Raw genomic sequence first — 24985 nt, forward strand, 5'->3', positions numbered from 1 at the left:
TGTTATCAAGCCTTTTTAATTAGTGCCATTTCTGGGAAAAAGGCAATCCGCCTATGGGGATCGCTGTGCTGGGATCAGGAGTTATGAGTAGATTCTAAGTGGCATATCAAGTAGTCACTAAAAATAAATCATTAAAATTGTGCTTGCTTTGTCAGGTGAAGTCATGCACGGCAATAGCGGCCCCATCAGCTATTATAATTAAGGACCGAAAGAGCACCGAGCGGAGGGAGAAATGTGTCTTTTGATAACGTTGCTAGCACATAGTTTTTACGCCACACTATCGGGGTTCAACAATGCACCAATTGGGCAGTGAGCTTGAATAGTCACTTTCTCACACTGGTACTGAACAGGTGGGATTAGATGATCGACGAGTCGAGGTTGAGTGGGGAACCAGAGAGGTGGTATAGGTTGCTTGGATGGCGATGCAGAGAAAAGATTCGTCAGGATATGTTTGAGGCAGTCGTTGGATGTGAAGGTTGGTGTGGGGAAGGCCCTGAGGGGTAATAGTTGTTGATAGCACCGACCAGAGGTAGGTAGCCATCGCTACGATGCTTTTGATTTGGATTGTTTTTGGGTTTGATGGGATAGTGCCATTCTTTCCTACAGCTATCACTTTTTCGGAGCTAATAAATCTGGGTACCGCGAAAGAATCGTTTGTGAGGATGACCGTGGGTGAGAACTATAAGAAAAAACCGTTTTGATTTTTGGCATTTTATGCGAAAATCTATTTTGAAACCTTTGACAATCTACAGAAGCAAAAAGAGTGAAAACGACCAGTTTTGTAATGCTAAGCATCCAAAATCTTATGTGGCTAAAAGGGCGTCGGTAGCCAGCAGATGTTGATAGGGGGACCATTTCAAGAAGACAAGTATTGTTTTAATTTGTACTAAGATCTTTTAGTTAGTAGAGCGGCGGGGATACACAATTCAAATGTTACTTCTTGTCTTAAAACTTTTTGTAGTATCGCATACCCATTATTGGTTGACACTAAAAGGGTCAATATCTTGGACCCGTAATATAAACGTCTGGATCTAAAGCATTGTAGCTAAAAAATAAGGGGGCACGATGTGTTAATGTGACAAAACAGCTGTTTGACATATACATAATCGTGATCAGCAATTAGATAATATAATATACCATGTGATAATGGTGAACCAAATGTGCATCTATATACTAATCTATTGTGTTTGGTTCATATACTATTTCGGCGTTGAGAAAATTATGCGACTTATCGTATACAGTTGTTGATCTGCTCACGCCAAGTGTGCTTATGCTAGGGCACTTGGTGTAATAATATCATAACTCCTGATATTACATTATTAGAGCCTAATAAACATGCCATTTTTGAAATGGAATGTCTCCGAAATTTTCGATTAATCAATTATGGTGCCCGTTCTTCGTGCTTTTCTGTGTAATCTGTCAATCACTTTGGCGGTTGTGAGGGAAGTTGATTGGATTATCGTCATTTGTAATTCTTTAGACTGTGTGTTTGGCAAATATTGATCTTTTCTTCTTGTAATACACCGTGAAAGATGAACTTAAAGTAAACTATTGTGTGGGGTTTAGCTCAAAGAAATACAGAATATCTTTAATATTGTTCTCTTGACGATATAAGAGATCTATCTTTGTGTTTTCGAGTCCGCGACAGCTTTTGCGGCGAACCTCGAATATCTAAATGTACAAACACAATTCACTTTTGAATTTGGTGAGAAAGAAGCATTTTGATGTTTGAGCGGGGGGTGCATCTAAAGATCTGTAAGGCTGTTGTACATTATCCAATTATATTGAGTCACTTGAGCACTCCAGTAAGCCTAGGCCCCAGTATGCAATCCACATCATCAGGGTCTTGTGCCGACTCACTCATTGATTATGCAGGAACTTTCTTAGAGATTGAGGTGGACGTGTAAAACTAGAGCATCTACTTCTTCAGAGCGCTAAAGTTTCTAGAGGTCGTTGTTGAACTTGGGGGAATACTCGAATCATAGGATTACTTGGTGCGTATTTTTGTATATGAAGGATCGCTTTCGTGCTTTGTTATAAGGTGGTTCAATAAGAGATTTGATACGAAGGAGTGCGGATTCTATTTGTTTTGTGGTTATTATCTTATGTTTAGATAATAGAGGAGGTGAAAAACTAGCATAGTCCGGGTAATGCATGTTTTTCATAAGCACACATTATGTATTTGGATACAAAATCACAATAACTTTAATTTCGTGTTCTTAATGTATTTACGTGTCATTTGTTGACACTTTAGTCTGGAAGATGTTTAAATAGTGGTGCAACACAGACATTATTGAAAGCTTCGTGTTCGTTATTTAAGGTAAAAACGCTCAATCTAATATTCCATATGGCTGTGTAAGTATCTTGAGTAAGGCTATATTCCATCATATTTGGGTGATAATTCATGATTGACAGTTGGACTAAAATAATAGAGTGGACGGGTCTAGATCGTCTAGCGGGACGAGCCACGCAAGTGACTATAGCCAGAGAGTAGGTGTTTAACCTACAGTCTGTTTAGGGTGAATACTTTGGGTAAAATACAGTATCCGGTATACCATCTAAATCAGCAACGATGGTGTAGGACCATCATTATGAAGTTGATAAATATTGTCTCAGTGATTTTTTCTGAAATGTGTTCGGGTCCTACCCAAGTTTGCCTGTGGTCTAATGACAAGAATATCATGTAAGGTGATAATACGAGCATATCATTATCTGCAGGGGTTCATGACGACGCAAGTCTACCTGCCATGATAAGGGGCGGAGGGCCCATTGAGTACTTGTAAGTTAAGACACATTGGAGAGACCTTTCCCATAGTATTTTTTGTGCACTGTAATATGTGATGTTATGGTTCTTCTGGTAAATATTATCCCACAATTTGTTTAACATTCGCAGTTAAAATCCTGTTTTGTATTTATGGAAGTGATGTGGTATGAGTAATGCGGCCTAAAGTCATTCTTGTAAAATATTTAGATTTGTATGGTCAATACGTCTGTCTATAATTCCATCATCTGATCTGTAGCACAGGTAGGAAAAGAATCTTGCACTTAGTGTGCTTACATCTTCAAAATTGCATATCTCGGAAAAGGAAGGTCCTAGGAGAAGCTAATTTTGGAGTTTATAGGATATTCATATAACATTTCATCATTGTTGAGTATACGATAAAGGTTTGAACGAATCTTTGATATTATTCTGTTCTATTGAGCGGGATCTCGTAGACATATGAAGTTGATAATTAGCGAGAGATCCAATGGTTGAAAGCTAAGAGACTCACTCCGCCTTTTACGATACTTTTCTAAAACTTGTATTGTGTATTAAATTTAATAATTTCTCTTTTGGAATGGCAAGGGTTCAAAAAAAGGATGTGTAACTATAAATTATTTTTGGGAAATAAAAGGGGTGTTGAAGTTGAGTGTTAAAGTTGATGTTGAATGTCCTAAAGTTGGTGAATGTGTGAAAGATCTATTATTCTCCTTCCGGGGGTTTTGAAAATTTTGTATTATGTGGGTTGTATATCTTCTATTCTATTTATTTGTGACTAATGGTGTGAAGAATTTGATTAGAGTAATTGTTTGATGTTGAATATTTTTAAAGTCTCTTAAAGTTGGTTGCTTTGATCATCATCAATTCTATATTTTTTTAAATGGTGATGCTATATTTGCTGTTGATGTTTTATTTTAATTTCTTAAAGGGGGATGGACAGATGTAATGTTTTATTTGTTGTGTTTGCCAATTTTGTTGCATTAGTGGTAACAAAAAAAGTTTTTTTTCACTTAAATCTTGATAACATTTTCTATTTCTAACCAATAAAAAATAAATATTTTGTTTTAATTTTTGTGTATGTAACATTCAGAACTAAGGGTATTTGTTCTTCTGACTAAATTTGTAAGAATATTTGTCTTTTTCTTTATTATAATTTGTAAAATTCGTTTTAATATCTTTGTTAATTTCAAAAGTTTGTTATGTGTTATTGATTATAGTTTCCTAATACTTCTGTTGTGTTGGTGAACTAGGTGGACTTGATGTGTTTTGTATGCAGGTTTTGGTAAGGAGGGGAATAATTACTTACTAATTTACTTGTTGAAGTGTTGACGAAAGGCTAGGTTTGAATTTCTTCAATCCTAGGGTGTGGGTGATTTTTGTTAGTAACTATGGGTGATTTTGTCTAAGGATGTTTCTAAATTTAATTTTATTGTACCGTCTGGTTCTTGTATTATTTGTTGTATTTCAGATCATTTTGATCTGTAAAGTTTGGAGGGCATAAATTTTCTATTTCCAATCTGTTTGTTTAATAATTTCATCCCAAGTAATCTTTTTTGGTGTAAAAGTTTTATGTTTGTTTTATCGGCTCTATTATAACTGTGTGTCCTGGTGGGGACATCCTAATGGCTCTTGGACTTATTGTGGTTTCATAACTTGTATAATCTATATATTATGCTACTGGTTGGGCTTTATCTTGATAGTAAGATTAGAAGCTTTTAAATTAATAGTTAATGCAGACAATATTGTGGGATCATGTAAACCTAAGTAAGTTTGGATAACATCAAAATAAACGGGACCACTTTCTAAAAGAATTTAATACTGCTAATAAAGAGTTATTGAAGTTTAAATTTCTCTGTCTCTTAATATCACAATATTGGAATGTTTGTCCTAACTAATAATGGTTTTACTGCTACTTGTACTAATCTATGTGTAAAATTTATGTGGTTTGTCTATGTCTGTGTATTGCTTCTAGAAGAAGTTGAATTTCTTCAACCCTTTCTCGGTTATCATTATGTCTTTTGTTGTTTTAAAGAGTAATCTGACATAAATTCAAAACTACCTATTTGATAATTGTGTCTTTTTTACTGGTGGTATGTTCCAGTTATGTAAGTGTTGATCTATTTTTGCATATTAATCTCTTGAGTTGAATAGATTCATTAATTCTTGATTATTAGTGTTTTGTTGTTGATTATTAATTCTAATGCATTACTGCACTACTATCATCTCGTTACTGCTACTTCCTAATCTCCTTAAGAAATGACATCTCTAAAATAATTCTAACTAAAAGTTCCAGTTTCTTTCCAGATCACGGGACCACCAAGGTACGGGACCACCTCTGGGACACCTAACAAGGCGACTGACCAAATGGTTAAACAGGCACCCTCCAGGCTGACCAAGCATAACTAGAATCAATTCTAGAGTTCTCCTAGATTAAAACTTTCTAGATTAATCTAACCTTAATTAATCAAGCTGTGAACAGTGGAGGATGAACAGTAATCTACAGAGAATGCTACAGTGCATGAACAGTAATAGTGAATAGTGATGAACGTGATATCCTGTGAATAGTGATATGCTACAGTACTACGTATGGATGTGGTTTTGTGCGGTTTTTAATTCTAAGCATAACTTCTATTGACGCTACTTGGCTCTGATACCAATAAAGTAGGATTTTAAAAAGCAAAGTAATTGAAACAAAATAAGTAAGAAAAGAAGTAAAAGAATTGAAGTCAATAATAAAAACAAGTAAATGCAAAGACTATTGTAAATAAATGCAAAGAAAAATAAGCAAGTAAAATAATGAATGTGTTGAAGAAACTTACAACTTTATTGCTTTGATAGTTTGTACACGAGAGGAAACTTTCTCTCAAAGCGTTTGAAAACTTCTAAAACTTAATGACTTTTTTGTGACTTCCTAAAAAAAACTTGACGCTACAACGAAGTGATCCATATTTATACACAACGATCGGATTTCAAAAATATTGAATCCGTTACATTAATGAAACACAGGAAAAAGATAAAGTTGTTGATAAGTGATGAGCTGTCTTGGATACATGTCTTGAATTATTGATGACCTACTCTGAAATGGCAGAAAGAGGAAATCTTCATAAAGTAAATCTTGAGAAACTTGCTTGTGTCAGGGGGGCTTGACAATTGTAAACTTTGGGAAAAGATAGTCTGATGGATGCTTTAATGTTGGAAGAGATAAATTTGACAAATTGGTTTTTGGTTCTGACAAGTAAAAGTCTTGAAGTCTTGATATTTTGCATAGAATCTTGACAATTTACTTCTTGGCACAGAGAAAAAGTCGACTGGGGGGAAGAATCTTGCAGCATCGAAACTGTTGAATCTTGAGATTTGATACATATTGCAGAAGCCACGTGAGAGGATTATCTTGAAGAACATTTATTGTTGCAGGAAGGTGATGAAGCATGTGATAAAATTCTTGTTGAAAAGAAGTAACTCTTTCTTGAAATGTGTTGTAGAGAATCAAGAAAATTCTTAAGAACCGCTAAAAGTGTTAAAAATGATGCTGGTCACTGCCTCTTAATCATCTCAAATTGAGAATCTTCAAATTGAGACTCTTGAGAATTGCCCGAAAGAAAATATCTCGAATCACTGTCTTCAAAGTGGTGGAATTGTTCCGAACTTGAGAACTTAATAAATCATTCTCTCCTTCGTAATCACGGCCTCGACTAATTCAGCTGCCTCTTAGCTGTGATTAATTGTTGAATATAATTATGTTTCTGAGTTGATGTTGAAGGTTTATTAAAAAGAGAAGAAGCCCAAAACTAAATGATTCTTGTGGATGTGCGTCCTTATATTTCATGAGGACTTTTTGGCACGAATTTCGGTTTCAAGAATTATTTTGTCAAGGCTTTTGAAGAAATGGGTAAGGCTTCGGCTAATGAATTGGTGTTGGATTTTTAAGATACTGAGAAATGCCAAAAAATCATCAATATGGGTCAGATGAGAATTCTTTGCCAAATATCATTTGAAAACATATCTTGAAATTTTCTGTGATTGTTTTCTTTGAGAAAGATGACGATTTTGGACATAGTAAAAACATTTTTTGATTTTTGAAAATTGTTTAAGGGTTTTTCTCTTGAGAATTATTGACTTTGATGGGAGTGCCCATCTTCACTCAATTACTTTCTGTCACTCACCTCTTTATCACTCAACTTTTTCTTTCCCTGTAAGAATTCACGGGAAAGAAAATCAGTAAAGAATTATTGTGTCCTTTGATGTGTTCATTTCAAAGTCAAAACAAGACAGTATTGCTGCCATCTGAGAAATGTTTGAAACTAATATTTACATCTTTTTAAAAAATTGATGCAGCGCTCAAATTTTTTTACCATCTATTTTTCAAAAGCCATACATCTTGCAGCGGCGCCGCCACTTCCGCGGGACAGGGCGAACCGTGACGGGTCGGCCCGATCGGGTGCGCGACGGTGCGTGTGTTAGAATCACAAATATTTTATTAATCAAATAATCTTGAATTTTGTAATGCATGAAAACAATGATAAAACTTCCTTTTTGATGGTTGAATAATTTTTTTGAGCACCGAGCCAGACTCCAGAATGGAACCTAACTAGACTTTCTTTATTATCTAATTTTTGTTTTAATATTCCACCATAACCTATATCAGAGGCATCAGTCTCTATAATAGGATAGGCTGATGGATCCAATATACTAAGACAAGGAAGGAATTTAATTTTGGATTTGATTTCTCTAACTATTTGGGTATGGGTTTCAGTCCATGCAGGAGGATTTTTTCTAAGTATTTGGTATAATGGTTCACATAATTTTCTAAGGTCTTGGAAAAACTCTGCTACATAATTAAGACATTCTAAAAATCTTTGTAATTGTGTTTTATCTCTTAATTTATCAGGGAAATTATTTGCGAATTCTATTGTCCTATTAATTGGTTTAATAGTTCCTTTATAAATTTCATGACCTAAAAATCTGATTTTTGCTTGAAATAATTTCATTTTTGTGGCTGAAACAACTAATCCATTTCTTTTAATAATTTCTTCAAATATTTTTAAACGTTTTAAATGTTAATCTATCGATTCTGAATAAACTAAGACATCGTCAATATATACTATTGTAAAGTATATATAGGGATTAAAGATATCATTCATAATATTTTGAAATTCTGATGGTGCATTTTTTAATCCGAAAAGTATAACGTTCCATTCATATTGTCCAAAAGTAAAAACTTAACATTAGACTTTACAATCATTTTGATTTTTAATAAATAAATGCATGCACCTTTACCAAATACCAATAGGATCATATTTCTAAAACTAACATCTGCTAAGTACAGATGACAAAAAGAATGTTCACACTAAAAGGTCAAATACACGGTTTTAGATAAATAAGTCGAACTTATAAACGTTTTTCATTTTTAATTTTTTTAATCTTTTAGAAAATACAAAAACAAATACATAAAATCAATAAAAGAATGCACCTTTGCCATACTCTCTTTCATCTGGAAGAATCCGGATGACATTTTTTTAACACTAATCACTCAAATTAAAACCAAAACATAAGAGACAGAGAGAGGGAGGGAAAGCGAAGGGAAAAAAAGAAAAATGGAGGGAAGAGCAAAAGGCGGCAAATCAATTCTACTCTCCAAAATAAAAGTTTCTCTTTCTAGTTCTCTTATTTTCTCTCTCTGAACGCTGTCGGTTCAATCAAATTTTCAGGTATGTTTTTCAAATCTTTAATTTACACACACACACTCTCTCTCTCTCTCTCTCTTTTTTTTTTTTTTAATTTTAATTTCGGATTTCGATTGAGTCGACAATCTCAAACCTCGCTTTGGTGTATCATTTGGTTGTTTCTGCTGCTTGTTTGCCGTGTTTGGTTGCCGAGAAAACAATCGAAAAAGAAAAAGCGGACGAGAAAATTAAAATAACGTTAGGAAGAGTGAAAAGTGAAATTCATCCTGTTGATTGTGCATTCCTGACCAGGCTTTTAAACAAAGTAGATTTCAGTTGTAGTAAAGATAAAGATTTAAGTACATTATTGTTGTTTGCTTGAATCATATTATATCTAAAATTTGATTATGTAGCTACACTCTAATAACCTTGGATCAAAATCTATCCATGCAATTTGATATTAATAGTGTTTCAATTCATTTTTCTTTTAATAAGTAAAACGCTTTGAGTTTTAATGATTATAGGCTGTGTAAATGAGGAGTTGGAGGAAATGATGATAGATTTAAAAGGACTTGTTGAGGCAATTTGGTTTGTAGGGGATTGCAAACTTTTTTTGTGGCAATTTTGCTTGCTAGGATTGCTGCTAAGTTGCAGATCTTTATGCTTGTATTCCAATCCTTAGTTTCGGATGTATTTCAATCCTTAGTTTCGGATTGTTAATTAAGCAATATGATCTTTTAGTAATTATGATAGTAAATGAGGATATATTGGTTATGATGGATATGGTTCATGTGTTAGGGAAATTTTATGGCTGTTTGGTGTGACAGTTGTGGTGGTTACTGAATCTCATCAGTGTTTTATCTGTTGCTAATTTCTTTTGTTTATTTTTATGATGCTCTTAAAATACTAAGTGCTGAAATTGCGAATTTGAAGTGTTGAGATTTTTGTAGGTTTATTAAACTCTATAACTTTTCTTGATGAATTAATGGTCTATGTTACTTTGCATGTCTAGTAACCAATGCCTACACATGCAGTGGAACTGATAGGTTTTAGTTCTAGATTTTCTCAGAGCTCCTATGGTTGGGATGCAATTGTATACATCTGTTGAAGTTTTTGATCTCTCGAACATTTTAAAAATTTTGAAGTTGCATTTATAAAATTATTCTTATATAACTAATTATTAATGAACTTTAAAAGCTTCCAAGAATAAATAAAGCAGCAGAGTTTAGGTAGGAGATCTACCTAAGAAGACTACTGATACTGAGTGGCCGAATATTGCATTTAAGGATTTTCTCACAGTTTTAGTAGATGAGAATAATTCATCATTGTATCACACTCATGTTTTAATGAGTCTTGGGCTTGTGTAAATGATCATCTATTTAAGACAGTCGTCCACTGTTCTCTTATGCTGTTTTGTATTGCAACTGTGAGCCAAACTTGTTTGAAATGTTTCTTCATTTCTAATTCATATTGCTTCAAATACTATCGTACTTTCCAACTCTTCACCGGTGAATTCTAGAATCTTGGAATGAACCTTATTCCAGTTCTTTTTGCTTGTGTTGTATCATTAAATTTGTTTAATTTTTATGGAATAACTATTTCTTAATGCCTTTCAGGTGCTAATTAAGTGGTAATTATTGTTGATCGTGGTTCATTGGAGGTCAATTTTCTTTACCATTATGTCTAACTCTCGCTAGATTTTGCTGATAGTTGAGGAATTATAGAACATTCTCTTTCTTAAATCTCTTGCATCCTTTTTACATGTGTACAGGAGACAAAGAAGGCGACAAGTGGATGATATACTATTCTTTTGTATTCTAATATAAAAAATTTCAGTTGCAAGCTCATCGTTGTGGTGATGATAGAAAAGTTTATTTTCAGGGGCAAGTTTGCAATTCAATTTTTTTTCATGGTTTTAGTTCTCGTCCTGGATTTATATAACATCTTTCTGGGTAACTGCTTTAATTGAAATTCATACACAGCTTGCTGGGATACTGGTTTAATTGAAATTCTCATTTACTTAATTTGTGCAGGATGTGTAGACTTCATTGGCCATGTGCCATATGCCAAAGCTTGGTGTTGAAAACTGCTGGACCCATTTCTTAGTAGACTCTCCCACATGTAGCTTGTTATATATATTTATATCTAATGAGCGATTCAGTATGGGTGTTGGTAAGTTCAATCTGCAATCCTATTACATTCTTATATGAACGCAGCATTTCTTTTATATAATTCATGCCATACCAATCCATTTGCTAGTCTTAAAAAATTGCTCATTTGAGCATGAATTGAGACTATAATTGTAATTTCAATCATGTACAAATGACATCCCATTTCCATGGGATCTTACAATCTAATTTAAAACTTTCTTTTCCTGGGCTAACATGAGGTGAATGCATCTCATGTTAGAGAAAGAACAATTGAATGTACAACATTATGTTAGTCAAAATTCATTTTTCTTCCTGAAGTCAGCAATTTTTTCTTCCCTTTTATTTCAGATCATTCTTGGTACTTTTGCTGGTAATCTTCCCTCATATCTGGATCATTATTAGTACTTATGCTGGTAATCTTCTCTGCACCAGAGGCTGCTTATCTTTTGTTTTCAGTTTTTGTTTTGGCTAACTTACTTGCTGGAAAGTGCAATCTGGCCATAAGAGGCCGGGGTGCTCGCGTTTTTTGGTCAAAACCTCTCACACAAACAAAACCTGCCAATCAATTTTCAAACAGTTAGCAAGTAAAGCATGTCTGAATTATAGTAACTTCTAGATGCAGTAATGTAGCCAATCACAAGTTGAACACATGCCAAGAGAAACCTTTAGGAATAATATTCAACAACTTGCCAAATTTTGGGATTTACTTTTGAATTCTAAATATAATTAATGGCTTGATGAGGATTATATTCTCATTTTCATAGGTATTAAGATTTAAACAATTTATAGCTTATTGTGTATGCAATGTCAAAAGATGAAAGATGTTATCTTTTTCTTTTCTGTTATGGGAGTCAGGTTTTGTGTGTGGTAGTTAAGTTTCTGGTGTCTTATTTGTGGCATAACTTTCAAAATTTGGAAAAGTATTTAAGTTTTTAGCTTGCAGGCGTAAATAATTTATATTATAGGTCCTCATCAATTTCATGATTGTTTATGAAGGTGGATACAATTTTGCTACTATGATGAATGTTTTCAATAAGGAAGTAAGTTATGGATTATTATTTTGGTAATTCAGTACAGTGCATATGTTCTAGTAGGTGGGAATAAGACAAACTGACAACTAAATGTGCACTTAGAAATTGTGTTCTGGTCATGTGAAGGAGGAGGTGATTAAGGAATAGGAGAGTGGATGAGACAAGTATATTGTTCAAATTTGAAGGAGTTTATATTGTGGTTAAATTACGTAATTAGATTGCTAGGATATATTGGTTCTTTTTATCAAAATTATAGAACATATATTTGTTTGGTCAGCACATTTAAAATTTTTAGAGGTGAAGCATTTCATGTGTCCAGCAAGGTTTCAGTCTTATGAGTCTATGAGTTTTCTAAATATCAACAAGTTCAAAAGTTGTCTTTAAGAGAACCTTATTCTTCTCAAAAACAAGATTAGGCATAGGTCAGTGTAATTCTCATATGAATGCATAACTAACAGTTTGTCTTTTATTAATTTTGTTTGTATGTGGTATGTGTGTTAAGTGGAAGTAATCTATCATTTTCACCTGAAGTAGGTAAGGTAATATAGAATATAACTCAGTATATATTTATCAACCAAAGCCGATAAGATAGCATGAAAAATTAAAGATGTTATAATACATACCTCTCCAAAAGCAGTACTGTATCCCCTCTGTTGTAAGGCCTAGAAGACAAAATAATTTTGTAAGCTATGGTTTTTTCAATTTCATAATTAGATTGAACAAGTATATGCATAGAGCTTATATGTTTTCTCTCACCTTTGAATATTGTTGATACAGATGTTCCAAAGTATACAGTACGTCTTGGCAGATTCCATATCAATTCTCTTGGAACATCGATTGGATTGAGGCTAGACTCATGATCTGCAAACATCTGCATGATATAACCACTTAGTTAGTTAAATGGCTCTATAGTGGAGTAATAGTTGAATGGATTGATTCAAAAAGGAGAATCTAGGATGTGGTTGTGCTACATTACCATACAGTGATAAAATAAAATAATATCATGTGTGCATTCATAAAAGAAATAAATCAGTGATGTTAGTGGTTACTGCATAAAAATAATGTGTTACAATGAATGTAACATTGAGTTTTAGTTCAAATCAGTAAAACACACTATTTCAAAGTGCATGGGTGAGGTATGGTGCAAGGTTTGGGTGGTGGTAGAAACTTTATTTATATTCTTCAAAGAAATTAAGAGTTAGTAGATGGCCTTTTTGTATTTACCTCGTTAACTTGAAAGTATGTGCCATTGAGTGGGAAGCTTCCTCTCATTGCTGTTCTACAAGGTATCTGAACATAAGAACCAAGGTCAAGGTTGTTAATCATGCTAGTTTTGGTTTCTGTTATGATATTTCATGTACCATTAAATCAAAATGCAATTTCTCACCAGAAGAGTTCCTCTGACTGTTTGTGAATTGGCTTCTCTTATACTATTACATGAAAAACATGTCTTCTCATTGCACAACTTTCCTGATTCTTGTGACCCGCAGCTTTTTTCAAGAGGTTGAATAGAATTGGCGGTTTCACCTATTAATACATGTAGCAACAGTGAAGGTAATTAAAGATCATGCAATATAGTAGCATTTAGAAGCAAGTTGTTAAGAATTACCAGCCCTCACAATTTTGCATTTTTACTGTATTGACTGCATATCAACATGTCATGGAACCAAAGATAGGGTTCTTACAGTGTATTTACATCTCTTTAAACACAGCTGTTTGGTGAATAATTTCATTCTCAATAGTCAATATTGTGGAGACCACTTTATTCTAAACAAAATCTTGGATATCATTTTTTGTGCTTACCTGGTGTCCATATAGCGAGAAGATATGGGCTGGGATCGTCAGGTTCCCGCCTATTCATCTATAAATTCAGTAACTAATGGTCAAACAACTTATATCATGTGAAGATATTGAAAAATTTAAATTAGAGAAATGAAAAAAAAAACTAACCCCTTCTAGCAGAGGATGAGAATCTGGAAGTTCATACCTGTATTATAGCAGAGAGTTGTTAGAGCAAATAATATGAGATTTTATTGACGTTCAATATCTTTGTTGCTTTAAACAAATTGTCTGTTAACTTGAGGTTGTAAATATCTTTGGTCTTAATCAAGAGGTCAAGGGTTCAAAATTCCCTTTGGGCCACCAAGGTTGTGGGGTATGTGGAAGTAACCTCCACTGGAAAGGTCAGAGGGATTTTTGGGTATCAAAAAGGAAAAAAGAAAATAGTTTTTGCCAATTATTTATAGCAAATAGAATTTGAGTTGGACTTTTTTTTTCTATTAGCAAGTGCAATGTTTTCCATGTTATTTCCAAGTGCTAGTTAATATGTTTATAGCAATGATAAGTTTAAGTAGTTACAACATTGAGATTGTTTGTGCTAAATTGAACTTGCTGCATCATGCAGTAATGGTCTAATTGATTTAGCTTGGGATGTCGACATGGACTTATATGGATCCTATTTGATCTAACTTGGCCTAGCTTAGTTGATGTATAATTCTTCTATTTTCTTATTCAAAATTTACTGCTAATATGACTATAGAAGATATCCACTTACACTTGGTGCTCTGTTCGCAGGCGACTCACGTTCTTGAGTTTGGGTACAGGAATAGAAGCAGCGTCTGGGTTTAAAGCAACTAGAGCCTTGGACATGTCACCTTCTTGGAGTTCCATGTTCTTCTGCATATAATTCTGTAGATTCACTGTGAACTCTTCAATATTGAGTTTTATTGTTGGGATTTCATCAGGATCCTCATAAAATGTGTCCTCAATGTCGCTTCCTGATATTTCTGTTGCTGGTTCTGGCGTAGCTGGTTCTTCAACTATGGGTTCACAGTTGCCAATATCACGCCTTGCTTCTCTGATTGACCTTTCTTCAGGTGGAGGTAATAGCACATGATTGATAACTGGGGCAGGGTTTCGTTCAGCTGTAGTAGGCACAGTTGAACTCACCATACTCCTTTCCTCAGGCCCTGGCAATGCAAGCCTTGCACTGATCCAAACAGGAATAGCATTCAGTTTTATCAAGATTACATGCAAAATCAAACTGGATGGGAAATGAAATGGGTGTCTTTGACGAGAAAGTAAAGTCATTCCATCAAACTTCATGTTATATTAGATAAGTTTTTTTGCCTGGATGAAAAGTGGGAATAGAAATATTAATTAAGGTTTGGAATGCAAACCTTGTGAAAGCACTTGCAAAGTGTCGGCACTCTCCTCTCATTGGACATGCATTGCAATTTGGTTTGCTCTTTGTACAGAAGACCTGCATAAATGTTGAAGCACAAAACATTTAGAAACCTTTTAAATGGTTTTGCGATTTGCTCTCTCAGTTGGTGCTCTGTGAAAGTTCAAAGTGAACAGATAAAGTACCTTTCCAAATGTAATCAGCTGGTAATGTAGCTCATATCTGTATCATGATAGTAAAGCAATCAGTAAGGCCTTTGGTAGAACGAGAGAGCAATTCTTATGGAGTTAATTTACTAGAGAAAACACTGCTTTGATGAGAAGTTATTGGTCTTACAGTGTACATTGATCTAGTTTGCACAATCTTGGCCAGAGATATTTCTGTATTGACTCCAATATTGGGTATCTACAAGAGGATTCTGATTAGTGTTTTCGAGCAGATGGAAAATTGGTGGTTGATTGCTTAGTTAAAAAATGGTACTTACAGTTCCAGGAGGTGTAACTGAAGAGATTCGGGCAGTGGTTGCAGAGGGACCCATCCCAATCTAACTGCTATGCGTCCGACATTTGTGTCGACCTTTATTATAACATAAATGTAAGATTATGATTCTAAGATGATCATCTCTTATGAGTGTTTCATTTTGGTAGTTTCAGTTTAACATTACCGGAAAAGCAAGATGATGAAGAGTTAAAAGCCGCACACATTCTACACTTTTTAACCCCAATCCACGTATGCTTAAGAGATAATCCCTGCAGCACAAACATATTTATAAAATTGAAAGTTATTAATTCTGCAGAGGAAGTGGAAGATTTTGGTTGAAAGTTTGAGAAAGTACTTCGCTTTGTCAGGGGGAACATCTCTTAACCATTCAAGATCAATGCTTCCATGTTCTCCGACAATTCTGTTCAAGAAAGCCTGCAATGCTTAAACCAATTATTAATCTGTCTCAAGAATATAGGGTCATTTGAAGCTGATCTTAGCAAATTTTCAGGATTTTAAGAAAGAATTTAATACACATGCCTGTATTCTCTGTGCTAGCATGTTGTTCATCCCTCTTTCTTTGATAGCGTTAGAAATGTCATCAACATTGGCACATCTCACTGCTTCATAGTCCAGTGAGTCCATTGTGTCTTTACTTCTTTCCTTTTTCTTACCATTGCTCTGAACCTGGTTTCTTAACATGTCCCAGTCAATTGCAGTCTTTTTAGCAGCATCAACCTTCGCTTTTTTCGATTTCGAAATACTGGGATTTGCCTCACCATATGCATTGGAAAGTACTTGCTCCTTTGAATTTGGTTTGACTGGTTTATTTTCTGAGACCTTATTCACTGCAGAGATTCTTTCCTCAATATCAAAAGTTTTTTCCGCAACCTCCCTATAACTCAGTACATTCTGCCCCTCAGCCAGTGTTTCTACAAGATTTACAGGCTCTCTAAGTGACATGGTTTCACTGTATTGTTGATTATATTTTTCCTGAGATCCTGGCTGACAAATACTTTGTTGTGGCATTGATTGCTTGCTTAATTTTGCATGTGTGCACACTGATGGCATTTCTTCTGGAATTGTTAATCCATTCTGTTGGACTGTTGTTTCACCTACATCTTCTGCCAGCTGTCCATTCCTTCTGCTTGTATGATCTGCATCTTTTCCCTTTGGATACGCAAAAGCAGTTGAATGCCAGGAAGATATGCACTCTCCACTGTAGATCTCAGAACCTTCTAATAGTTCTGAGTACGAAGTCATGCATGGCTGATAGTTGTTGGAAGGGACTATCGGCACCTGATTCTGTGAACTGTCAAAATTGAGTAATTGAGTAAAAGTTAAAGAGCTGCCAAAGTTCTCAATGCTGCCCAGTCCTGAGTCTTGTTGGCAATAGTTTGACGACTTATGCCCATTCACATAACCCTCTTGAAATAGTGAGTTCTCATTTATGCAACTGTAGAAATCCTGAAACAAAGTGGCATTTCCCGGTTGTAGAAAATTTGTTGAACCATGACCCTTTTTAGGTTTGCACCCAGAAGTAGGATCTTCTGCTTCAGAGTTGGAGCCTGAAGAGGATTTGATTCCTCCACTGCCTTGAAGGATTGAAGAACTAAAAGAATCTTGTGATGATATGACTTCTTCCTCCAAGCTATGACTATGAGCCTCCAATAAGCTTGTTTTTTCTATCCCTGAGATATCGCTTTCCCTCTGACGTTCTGTTAATTCATGTGGGGTTATAGAGCTTTGACTGTAGAGTGGATTTCTTAATACCTGTTCATTCCATTGGATGGCATCATTTGGGCTCACCACACATACTTCTGGTTCTTCAACCAATATGTTTGTACCATCCCTGTCGTTTGACTTAAGAGGAAATCGTGCTGCCAAAGACATGAAGGCCGAGCTGCATAATGGCGAAAAAGACAAAGAAATTGTTTAGTTGTGTTTTGTGTTTATCCTTTTGTTCAGTTTGTTATAAGAAGTATACTGAAACCTTGCATTACCTTGAGAGATGGTCTGAAACATTCTGTGTAAGGAAAACTCCTATCACTGAGTCAACAACAGACCCCTTCCATTTTGAGAAGCGTCTATCTCCTGTAAGAAAATTGTTCCTTTGTTAACAAACTTGCAGGTAACTTTAGCATTGATTAAAGAAATTCCAGACTCAGTTTATGTTAATTCTTGGTATATATTAAGTGATAAAATCTATTTCTATGTGAAAGATGCATGTTGGGACAATAGAAAAATGTATAGACTTCATTGTTAAAAGTATATGAATTCTGTTTTATTAGCATTTTATGTGAATCAAATAATTGCTGTAGTGTACACTTTTCTGGTATGCTAAAAGACATTGGCTTGCAAGAGTTTGAGAATTTAAGGTTTTGTTTTTCTTTTGCTAAATACAACTTCCATATCAAAATAAAGTTCTTACTGTGTTTTCATGCTCTAGTTATTCTCTCTTCCCTATTGTTGATCGTTCTTAATTAGTTATGCAATTATGTGCTTATAGGTCATACTACATTTTTGGAGGACTTAAAGTACAGATGGCTAAATTGAGGCTGCACAATTTGAACATAGTAGAATACAATATAATGATTGGAATTTAAGGGCTATAAATGTAATGAATTCTACCTTGTACAAGATGCATTCTTGCAATGAAAGATTCAGCTCGTCCTTGGAAAACTTTTCTCTCCTCTTCCCACCATTTTTCCTTTTCCTTATCCATCCCTTCAAGGCCTTCACTTCCTTCCTTGCCCATCAATAGATTCCAGATTCTATTTGTCTCCGGGTCAAGGTCCACTTTAGGCCTTGGTTTACGTTTCTTCATGAAGTCAAAACCTTCATATGGAACAATTGTACCATCTTGCTTGTATGGAACAATTGTACCATCTTGCTTGTATGGAACAATTGTACCATCTTGCTTGTAAGGAACAATTGCATTCTGCACTTGCTCCGGTACATGGCTGGACGCTCCATTGAGACTGAGACCTTTGAATTTATGTATAATCTCATCCATTTTAATAGGATAAATCTGTTCATTTGGAAGTCCTGCATAAAATAGCAAAATAGTTTGATATAGTGATGTTACTCAAATAAGCTGGGAAACTACCTTAGCCTCTTGAGACGCTTTAGTTCATAAAATTCACTAATCATTGACAGTACCTTTTGTTTTTGCAGAATATTGTGGACGATCATGCATGGCTTCCCTATGTTCTGGTAGCAACTGATCCGTTCCAGATGAAGCTGATTTGCCTCGATTGCGCTTCACATTTTGCTTTGCTGAATCATTAGTGTGGCAAGTTTTCCTTGCTACCCTGTCTCCAGGTGCTCGGGCTTTGCCAGGGGGAGTAGGTGGGAGCAGGTTAAATATCTCACTTGCAGCTAAGGATGCAGAGTCAGGGACTGAAGTCAATCCGATAGTCTCTCTCAATTTTTCTGTGCTCAAATGCTGCTTAGAATGAATCTGGTTTGTAAAGTTACTCCCAGAAGCTACAGATTGAGCGTGCCAGTCACTAAGTCTCTTGACCACTTCACTATCTCCTATCTGATATACACTCCCATTGATGCCATTGGCACGTTTTGTTTGAGCTTGAATTGAGCAACCTTTGATTGCATCTGTACCACAAAGGTTGCCATCTGTGTTTGTATGTAGTCCACTCTCAATTTTCCTTTTCCTGCGTTTCTTTGAATCTACACCCACAGTGTTGCTGTTTTGGTGACATCCATCCATGTGAAATATATCTTGGTACCACGATGAAGAACCCATTGAATTTACAGTATGTGGGTGTGTCTGCTCAATTGTATGGCAATATCCTCTCTTGGATCCCCTTGCTTCTTTCAAACTGGACAAAACCTCTGATTGAGGGAAAGTTGAAAAGATCACTCTTGCTTTCTCAAAGTTTTCAAAATTGGTTTGTGCTCGAGACACAGTCTGTCCAATTCCTTTTGCATTTATATGTTGCTGGATAGGAGTGTATCCATTTGTGCTATTCTTTTGGCATGTTTCAGCAGTTCTAGTATCTACATTACTGGATATGACATTTAAATTTTCCATGCGTGGATCTTTTCTTGGAAGTGGTGAAGGTGCAACTGCATGCCTTTCTTGAATTGATTTGTTATCAGCCAGAATTTGATTCATGGAAAGGGTATCGGTACTAACAGTTCCTGGTTGCTGGTTTACTGTGGGAAAACCATTCTGATTGCCAATCAGCATAGTTGACTTTGTTCCACTAGTTCTGTTGGCTAATTCTGTGGCTTGAGAATCCAAGTTTAAATTAAAAGTCATCAGATGCCTTTGTTGCATTTCTTCCTGCTGACTAATTACTTTGATTTGACTTCCATCTCTAGTCTTCTCAAAATCAAAATTCAATGATCTTCTGCATGATTTTGCAGGAGGTCCAGCACTAGGATCAGTAGCCTCCCTCAAAACATCTTCCGGTTGTTCTGCTGATTCTTTCAGGCCTTTCTTCCGTACATACTTTCTCTTCTGACCAGGGGTCTTTTTTTCAGTCTTTTTGGGTTTTTCTACAAATACTTTTGGCCTGATCTTTTTTCTTTTGGGTGGTTTCTGTTGGGGTGTCTTGTTAAGGTCAATTCCCTGGTCACCTCCATTATCCAAATCCTTCTTTTCCTCAAGAGCTGTTGAAATGACCAATGGCGACACATCTTTTGGAAATAATCCATCAGAGTTGTGCTGAGTAGCTTCATTTCCAATGGGCATGACTGAAGTTTGTTGCTTGTCTTTTCCCTGAGTCGAGTTTTCACCCATTGAGAAATTTACTGTCATAGAAAGCTGATTGTTTGCCAACTTCTTCAACTGATGATCTGGTGTTACCGGTGAGATTGGCAGTGAGGAGGTGATGCTTGGTCCTGCACTGGCAGCAGTACTTGGTGAATTCAGTTTGTAGTTGGATTGGTAAGTAACAGGGAATCCATCTGTACAGAAAGCAGATATTTTAGTGAACTCATAGGAGATTAAAATCATGAGGGAGTGACAAGAAGTTGTAATCTTTTCCTCTTTTTTACTAGTAATTTTTTATTAATAACATTGTAATAGTTATTTTAGCGGAACACATTTATGATACATTACCTTCCATGCACATGAAAAAAACAGTTTCACCTTACTTTTCTGCATATCTAGAGAAAAGAACTAAATTGAATATCCCATCCAATCCAGGTGGGGATTGTGGACATTTTGTGTTTTCATGAGATCTAAAGCGAATCTTTCTCTTAATTGTTGAAATTTGTTTTCATTGCAAGGCAGGTTACAGATATTTTTAAGACCATGGTTGTTTAAATTGAGACCATACTATAGAGAAGGTAAGCAATATTTGCCTAAAAGTTTCTATGCCCTAGGACCTTTGGTCTGGTTTGATTTGAGGGGTTGAAAAGGAATAACTAATTGTATTCATATAACACTGAAATGATTTTTATAAAGTTTTAAGAAAATGTTACACTGGTAATTTGCTCGTTGTTCAGCAAATGGTTCAATCTCCATGGCCTATCAAAATTCAGCATGAAGAAACAATCACAACTCTGAGAAATCTTTTATAGTGATTATTACTCAACACATGTAGGGTTTTGAGTGATTAAGTGCTATCAGATTAAACCAAACGAGTATCAAATGTGGATAGATCTTTTTTCTACCTCTACATTGGTTTTTCATTGAAAGAAATGTGGGCGGCGTCTAGCCTAATAAACTATGTTGCATAAATAAGCAAAAATGGATGACAAACTTAATCACTTACCTTGGGATATCTGCTGAAAGCTGCTACTGTTACTCAAGGGGTTTGAACCAAAGTAAATTTGATTGTGAATCAAATTACTTGAGTTGGTGTCTCCCCAGTTGCTGACTTGAGATTGCAAATTTGGAGTTAGAGGTGCATTTGCCATGCTTGTACTTCTGCCTTGAATTCTGTTTACAGAGGCAAATGCAGCTGCATTCTTGTTTGCCAAAAGTTCAGCTACGGCATTATTGTTCCAGCCTGCGCTTTCATTATACAAGGCTTGTCTGTAGGAGGCTGCAATTTGGTTGATCATTCCGCTTCTCTCAGCCACACCAGCATCATTACTACCATAATACCCTTCAGTTCGAGCTACTTCTCCAATCAGATTCAAATTATTAACACCTCCATTGTAACTTGGCAGCTCTAGCACATGATTAATGCCTCTATTCAAATTCGGCAGCTCTTGTATATGATTAACACCTCTACTGTAGTTCGGCAGCTCTTGTGTATGATTAACAACTCTACTGTAGTTTGGCAGCTCTTGTGTATGATTAATGACTCTACTGTAATTTGGCAGCTCTTGTATATGATTAACACCTCTACTGTTATTCGGCAGCTCTTGTATATGATTAATGCCTCTACTGTAATTTGGCAGATCTTGTATATTATTAATGCCTCTATTGTAACTCAGCATCTCTTGCATATGTCCAACAGGTAACCCAGCCAGTTCTTGCCAGTTTTCTCTTGCCAGTGGTCTCCCATATCTGTCCAAGGCCACCGGACTAGTTCTCACCGGAATTGGTTTTTCCGATGTCACAGGCATCCAAGTACCCATGATCTGGATTTCTTTTTCTCTTGGAACTGAAACCCCCTCCCCAAACTTACTTCTTGGACTCATTCAACCAACATAAATTACAAAAATAAACTAATAAATCTCCCAAAATCTCCCTCTCTTCCAACCTCTAATTCTCCTCAACTCACTAAATTAAGCAGCGAAATCATCACAATTCTAATTTTACAACAATCCCCTTCCTGCTATTCCTCCCCATTGCCTCAATTCATCCTGCAAAAACTCCCGAAACACATTTCTCACTCAAACAAACAATCATAATCCAACAATTAAAAACAGAAATAAACACACAACCAAAAATAGAAAGAAAAAAAAAGATCCTCTCAGGTAACAAAACAAAATACAATCTTTAACATAAATGCTGCCAAGTTATTTCTCAACAACTCAATACAGCTATGATTCTTATCTCTATCTTTAACTCTCAGCAGAAACATGGAAAACATGAACAGCAATGGAAACAAAATAAAAGCAAAAGCAATTTAGCAAAATCATAACTCAATCAGATTATGTTAATTGAATTCATTTCTTCATTATTACAGATTAATAGCTTAATAAATAAAAATATATATCAAAATCTGGAGCGAATCTTTCTGATACCACAAGAAATGTAATTAAAATTAGTCAATAAGTATAATTCAAGCTAAATTAGAAATAAATATTAAAAATGTAATCACATGCAACTCGACTCAACTCACCGATCTGCTACTGAGTCATCGTGTTGGAAATGCCGGAGAAACTTTGAGTCAGTCTTCAAACTCAAGAATTAGAAAGAAAAGAGAGAAAATAAAAAATAGAGAGAGAAAAAGGAAACCAAACACACAGTGTAAATTTATTTTTTATTTTAAATATAAAAATAATAATAAATAAATACATGAATTTACTTGTTTGGGCACTCCTTTGTGTTTTTATAATTTGCCAAACACACCCTTTCGCATTTTGTTGTCACATGGTTCTTATGCTTCATAAAATTAATGTGAAATTAAACTAAAATAAAATAAAAAATTATAATTATAATTTCATTACTAAATTTAACTTTGTCTTTTTTGGTAAGGTTTTAACATTGGGTAAGGTTGTATCTCGGGTGTTTTTTTAATTTTTTTTTTTCAAAAAATTGTTAATTATTATTCAAAAGATTTTCTTCATATTATTTAACTAAAATAGACACCAATATATATATAACTTTTTTTCAGACTTGCATCACTTCTTTGAAAAGCATTTTTATGTTAAAAGCACTTGAAAATTGTTATTTATTTTATATGCCTTTTTTTAGAAATAATATTATTATTGTTATTTATTTATTTTTTTTTTTTTTGCATTTGTAGAGAATTTTATTACTTCCAAAATCTTCACCTACAAGCTAAAAAATATATTTGGGTGCTTTTTTCTATAATTATAAGTGTTTTAAAGCACAATAAGTATATGCAATAAAATCCGTTAATGATAAAGACATAAAGTAAATGTGTTTCACTCAGTATTAAAACAAATTATATATAGAAAATATTCTCGGAATAACAATCTTTGTTTTTGCTAACAATGTCATATAAGAAATGTGCAATTAACCACTTTGACTTAAATTAAGTAAATGTGGTGTAAAAAACTGTCAAAGTAATTAATTATATTTCACTATTTAAGTTCTTAATAGAAATAGGATAAACCCAAGCTAGATATAAATTAGGTGGGTTGGGCAGGGCCATTTTGGGAAATTCACAGGCTCAAACAATTGCCTAAAGGGTGTGTGTGTTAAGGGCGTGTTTGGATGAGCTGAACACGTGATTCGGCAAAAACACAAGCCAACTTTGTGACCTTGACCTTGAAGTTTGAGCAATGACTGAAAAAGAGGCGCCCGCAAAGAGAAAAAATAAAAACAAAAATAAAAATAAAAAACTGTGAATGGAACAAAAGTTGTTAAAGAAAAATAAAGTTTGCATGAGAATAAGATTACGTACTACTTTTAAACATGTTGTGTCTTCCTGCAGCGTCGGGGTTGTAATAGAAGGTGTTTTTATAGAAAGCGTTATGAATTAAGAATTTTAATAATTTTAATAAAAATTGTAAAGTGATAGTTTTCCTTCTATAATTTTATTAGACTCTTTTTATTATTATTTTAATTTTAATTTTATCTATTTTAACGAAATGATAGTAGAAAAACCATAATTTCTTTTTATAATTAGATCAGAGAAAAATGATTTATTATCTTTGAGAGTCAAGACAAAATTAAAAATTTCATTCATTCGACTTAAAATAATCTTAATCAATATTATAAAAATAATCTGAATCACTTTGAGCTTCTTCAATATGCTAAATTTCTAAAAAATATTCACGACAAAAAATGAAAAACAATATTTGATTAGTAAAGAAGCAAGATAAATTCATGATATTCTATCTTATAATCAAATTAGTTATAATTAAATTTTTTGTATAAAAGTTTACATAAATCTTAAATTTTTAATGGATTTCTTAGTTATGGGATTTAAAATAAAAAAAAAATTGCAAAAGTTTTATCGTTCTCACCATTAGATATTTTATTTTGTTGATTCTTTGACCCCCTAACGACAAGCAAGGATTTAACTTTACATAAATAGAGAGTTTGGATTAGGTTCTCTTTAATACTAAATTTGTCTATTTTAATTAAACCATTATATAAATAAATAAAAAAGATAATTGTCTTTTTCCTATTTAAAAGATAAATTTCAAGATTCTCAACTATACCTTTAGTTAAAGGTGATTTATTTTATTTTTATTTTATCCACACACACACACACACACACACACACACACACACACATATATATATAAAATAAATAAATGTAAAACATATATATAATAAAAAAATTAAAAAAAAAATTGTTGTCCTTAAATATGTTAACATTGAAGTCTTAGTGTAGAGGTTTAATAACAAAAGGCTAAGCATCTAATTAAATATTTAATATAAAGATCAAACTCTCAACACAATTAAAAATTGTTGTTTCTAGACTTCTAGATCCATTTATTATGGGGTATCTATCTTTGATAGGGAAAATAAATGTAAATATTATTTTGATGGGTGAAGAGATAATTGAAATAAAGGGTGTTGTACTAGGGTTTTGAGTTTGGGTATAAATAGACTTGTCACAACCCCAACCTATTATCGTCTCTAAATA

General features: G+C 34.2%; 1 protein-coding gene and 1 long non-coding RNA gene across 2 annotated transcripts; one reads left to right on the forward strand and one right to left on the reverse strand.

Annotated features, from left to right (window-relative positions):
- The first annotated feature begins 8229 nt into the window (after positions 1–8229).
- LOC116122673 lies at positions 8230–10673 on the forward strand. The gene is made up of 3 exons (XR_004126937.1): positions 8230–8469; positions 10041–10084; positions 10458–10673. It is a non-coding gene; the product is annotated as an uncharacterized LOC116122673 (long non-coding RNA).
- Positions 10590–22667, reverse strand: LOC116122672 (transcriptional activator DEMETER). The gene is made up of 20 exons (XM_031408501.1): positions 22541–22667; positions 21017–22058; positions 18432–20204; positions 17901–18317; positions 17273–17363; positions 15810–17172; positions 15625–15704; positions 15454–15538; positions 15274–15365; positions 15126–15194; positions 14975–15011; positions 14785–14867; positions 14160–14594; positions 13556–13592; positions 13409–13466; positions 12993–13132; positions 12830–12895; positions 12362–12476; positions 12229–12267; positions 10590–11129 (listed from the first exon to the last, which is right to left on the reverse strand). The coding sequence occupies exons 2-20, from the start codon at positions 21891–21893 to the stop codon at positions 11014–11016; spliced, it is 5973 nt and encodes a 1990-aa protein (XP_031264361.1). The 5' UTR covers positions 21894–22058; positions 22541–22667; the 3' UTR covers positions 10590–11013.
- Between the last annotated feature and the right edge of the window lie 2318 nt (positions 22668–24985).

Source organism: Pistacia vera, unplaced genomic scaffold, assembly GCF_008641045.1.
Source record: "Pistacia vera cultivar Batoury unplaced genomic scaffold, PisVer_v2 Contig136, whole genome shotgun sequence".
Lineage (NCBI taxonomy): Eukaryota > Viridiplantae > Streptophyta > Magnoliopsida > Sapindales > Anacardiaceae > Pistacia > Pistacia vera.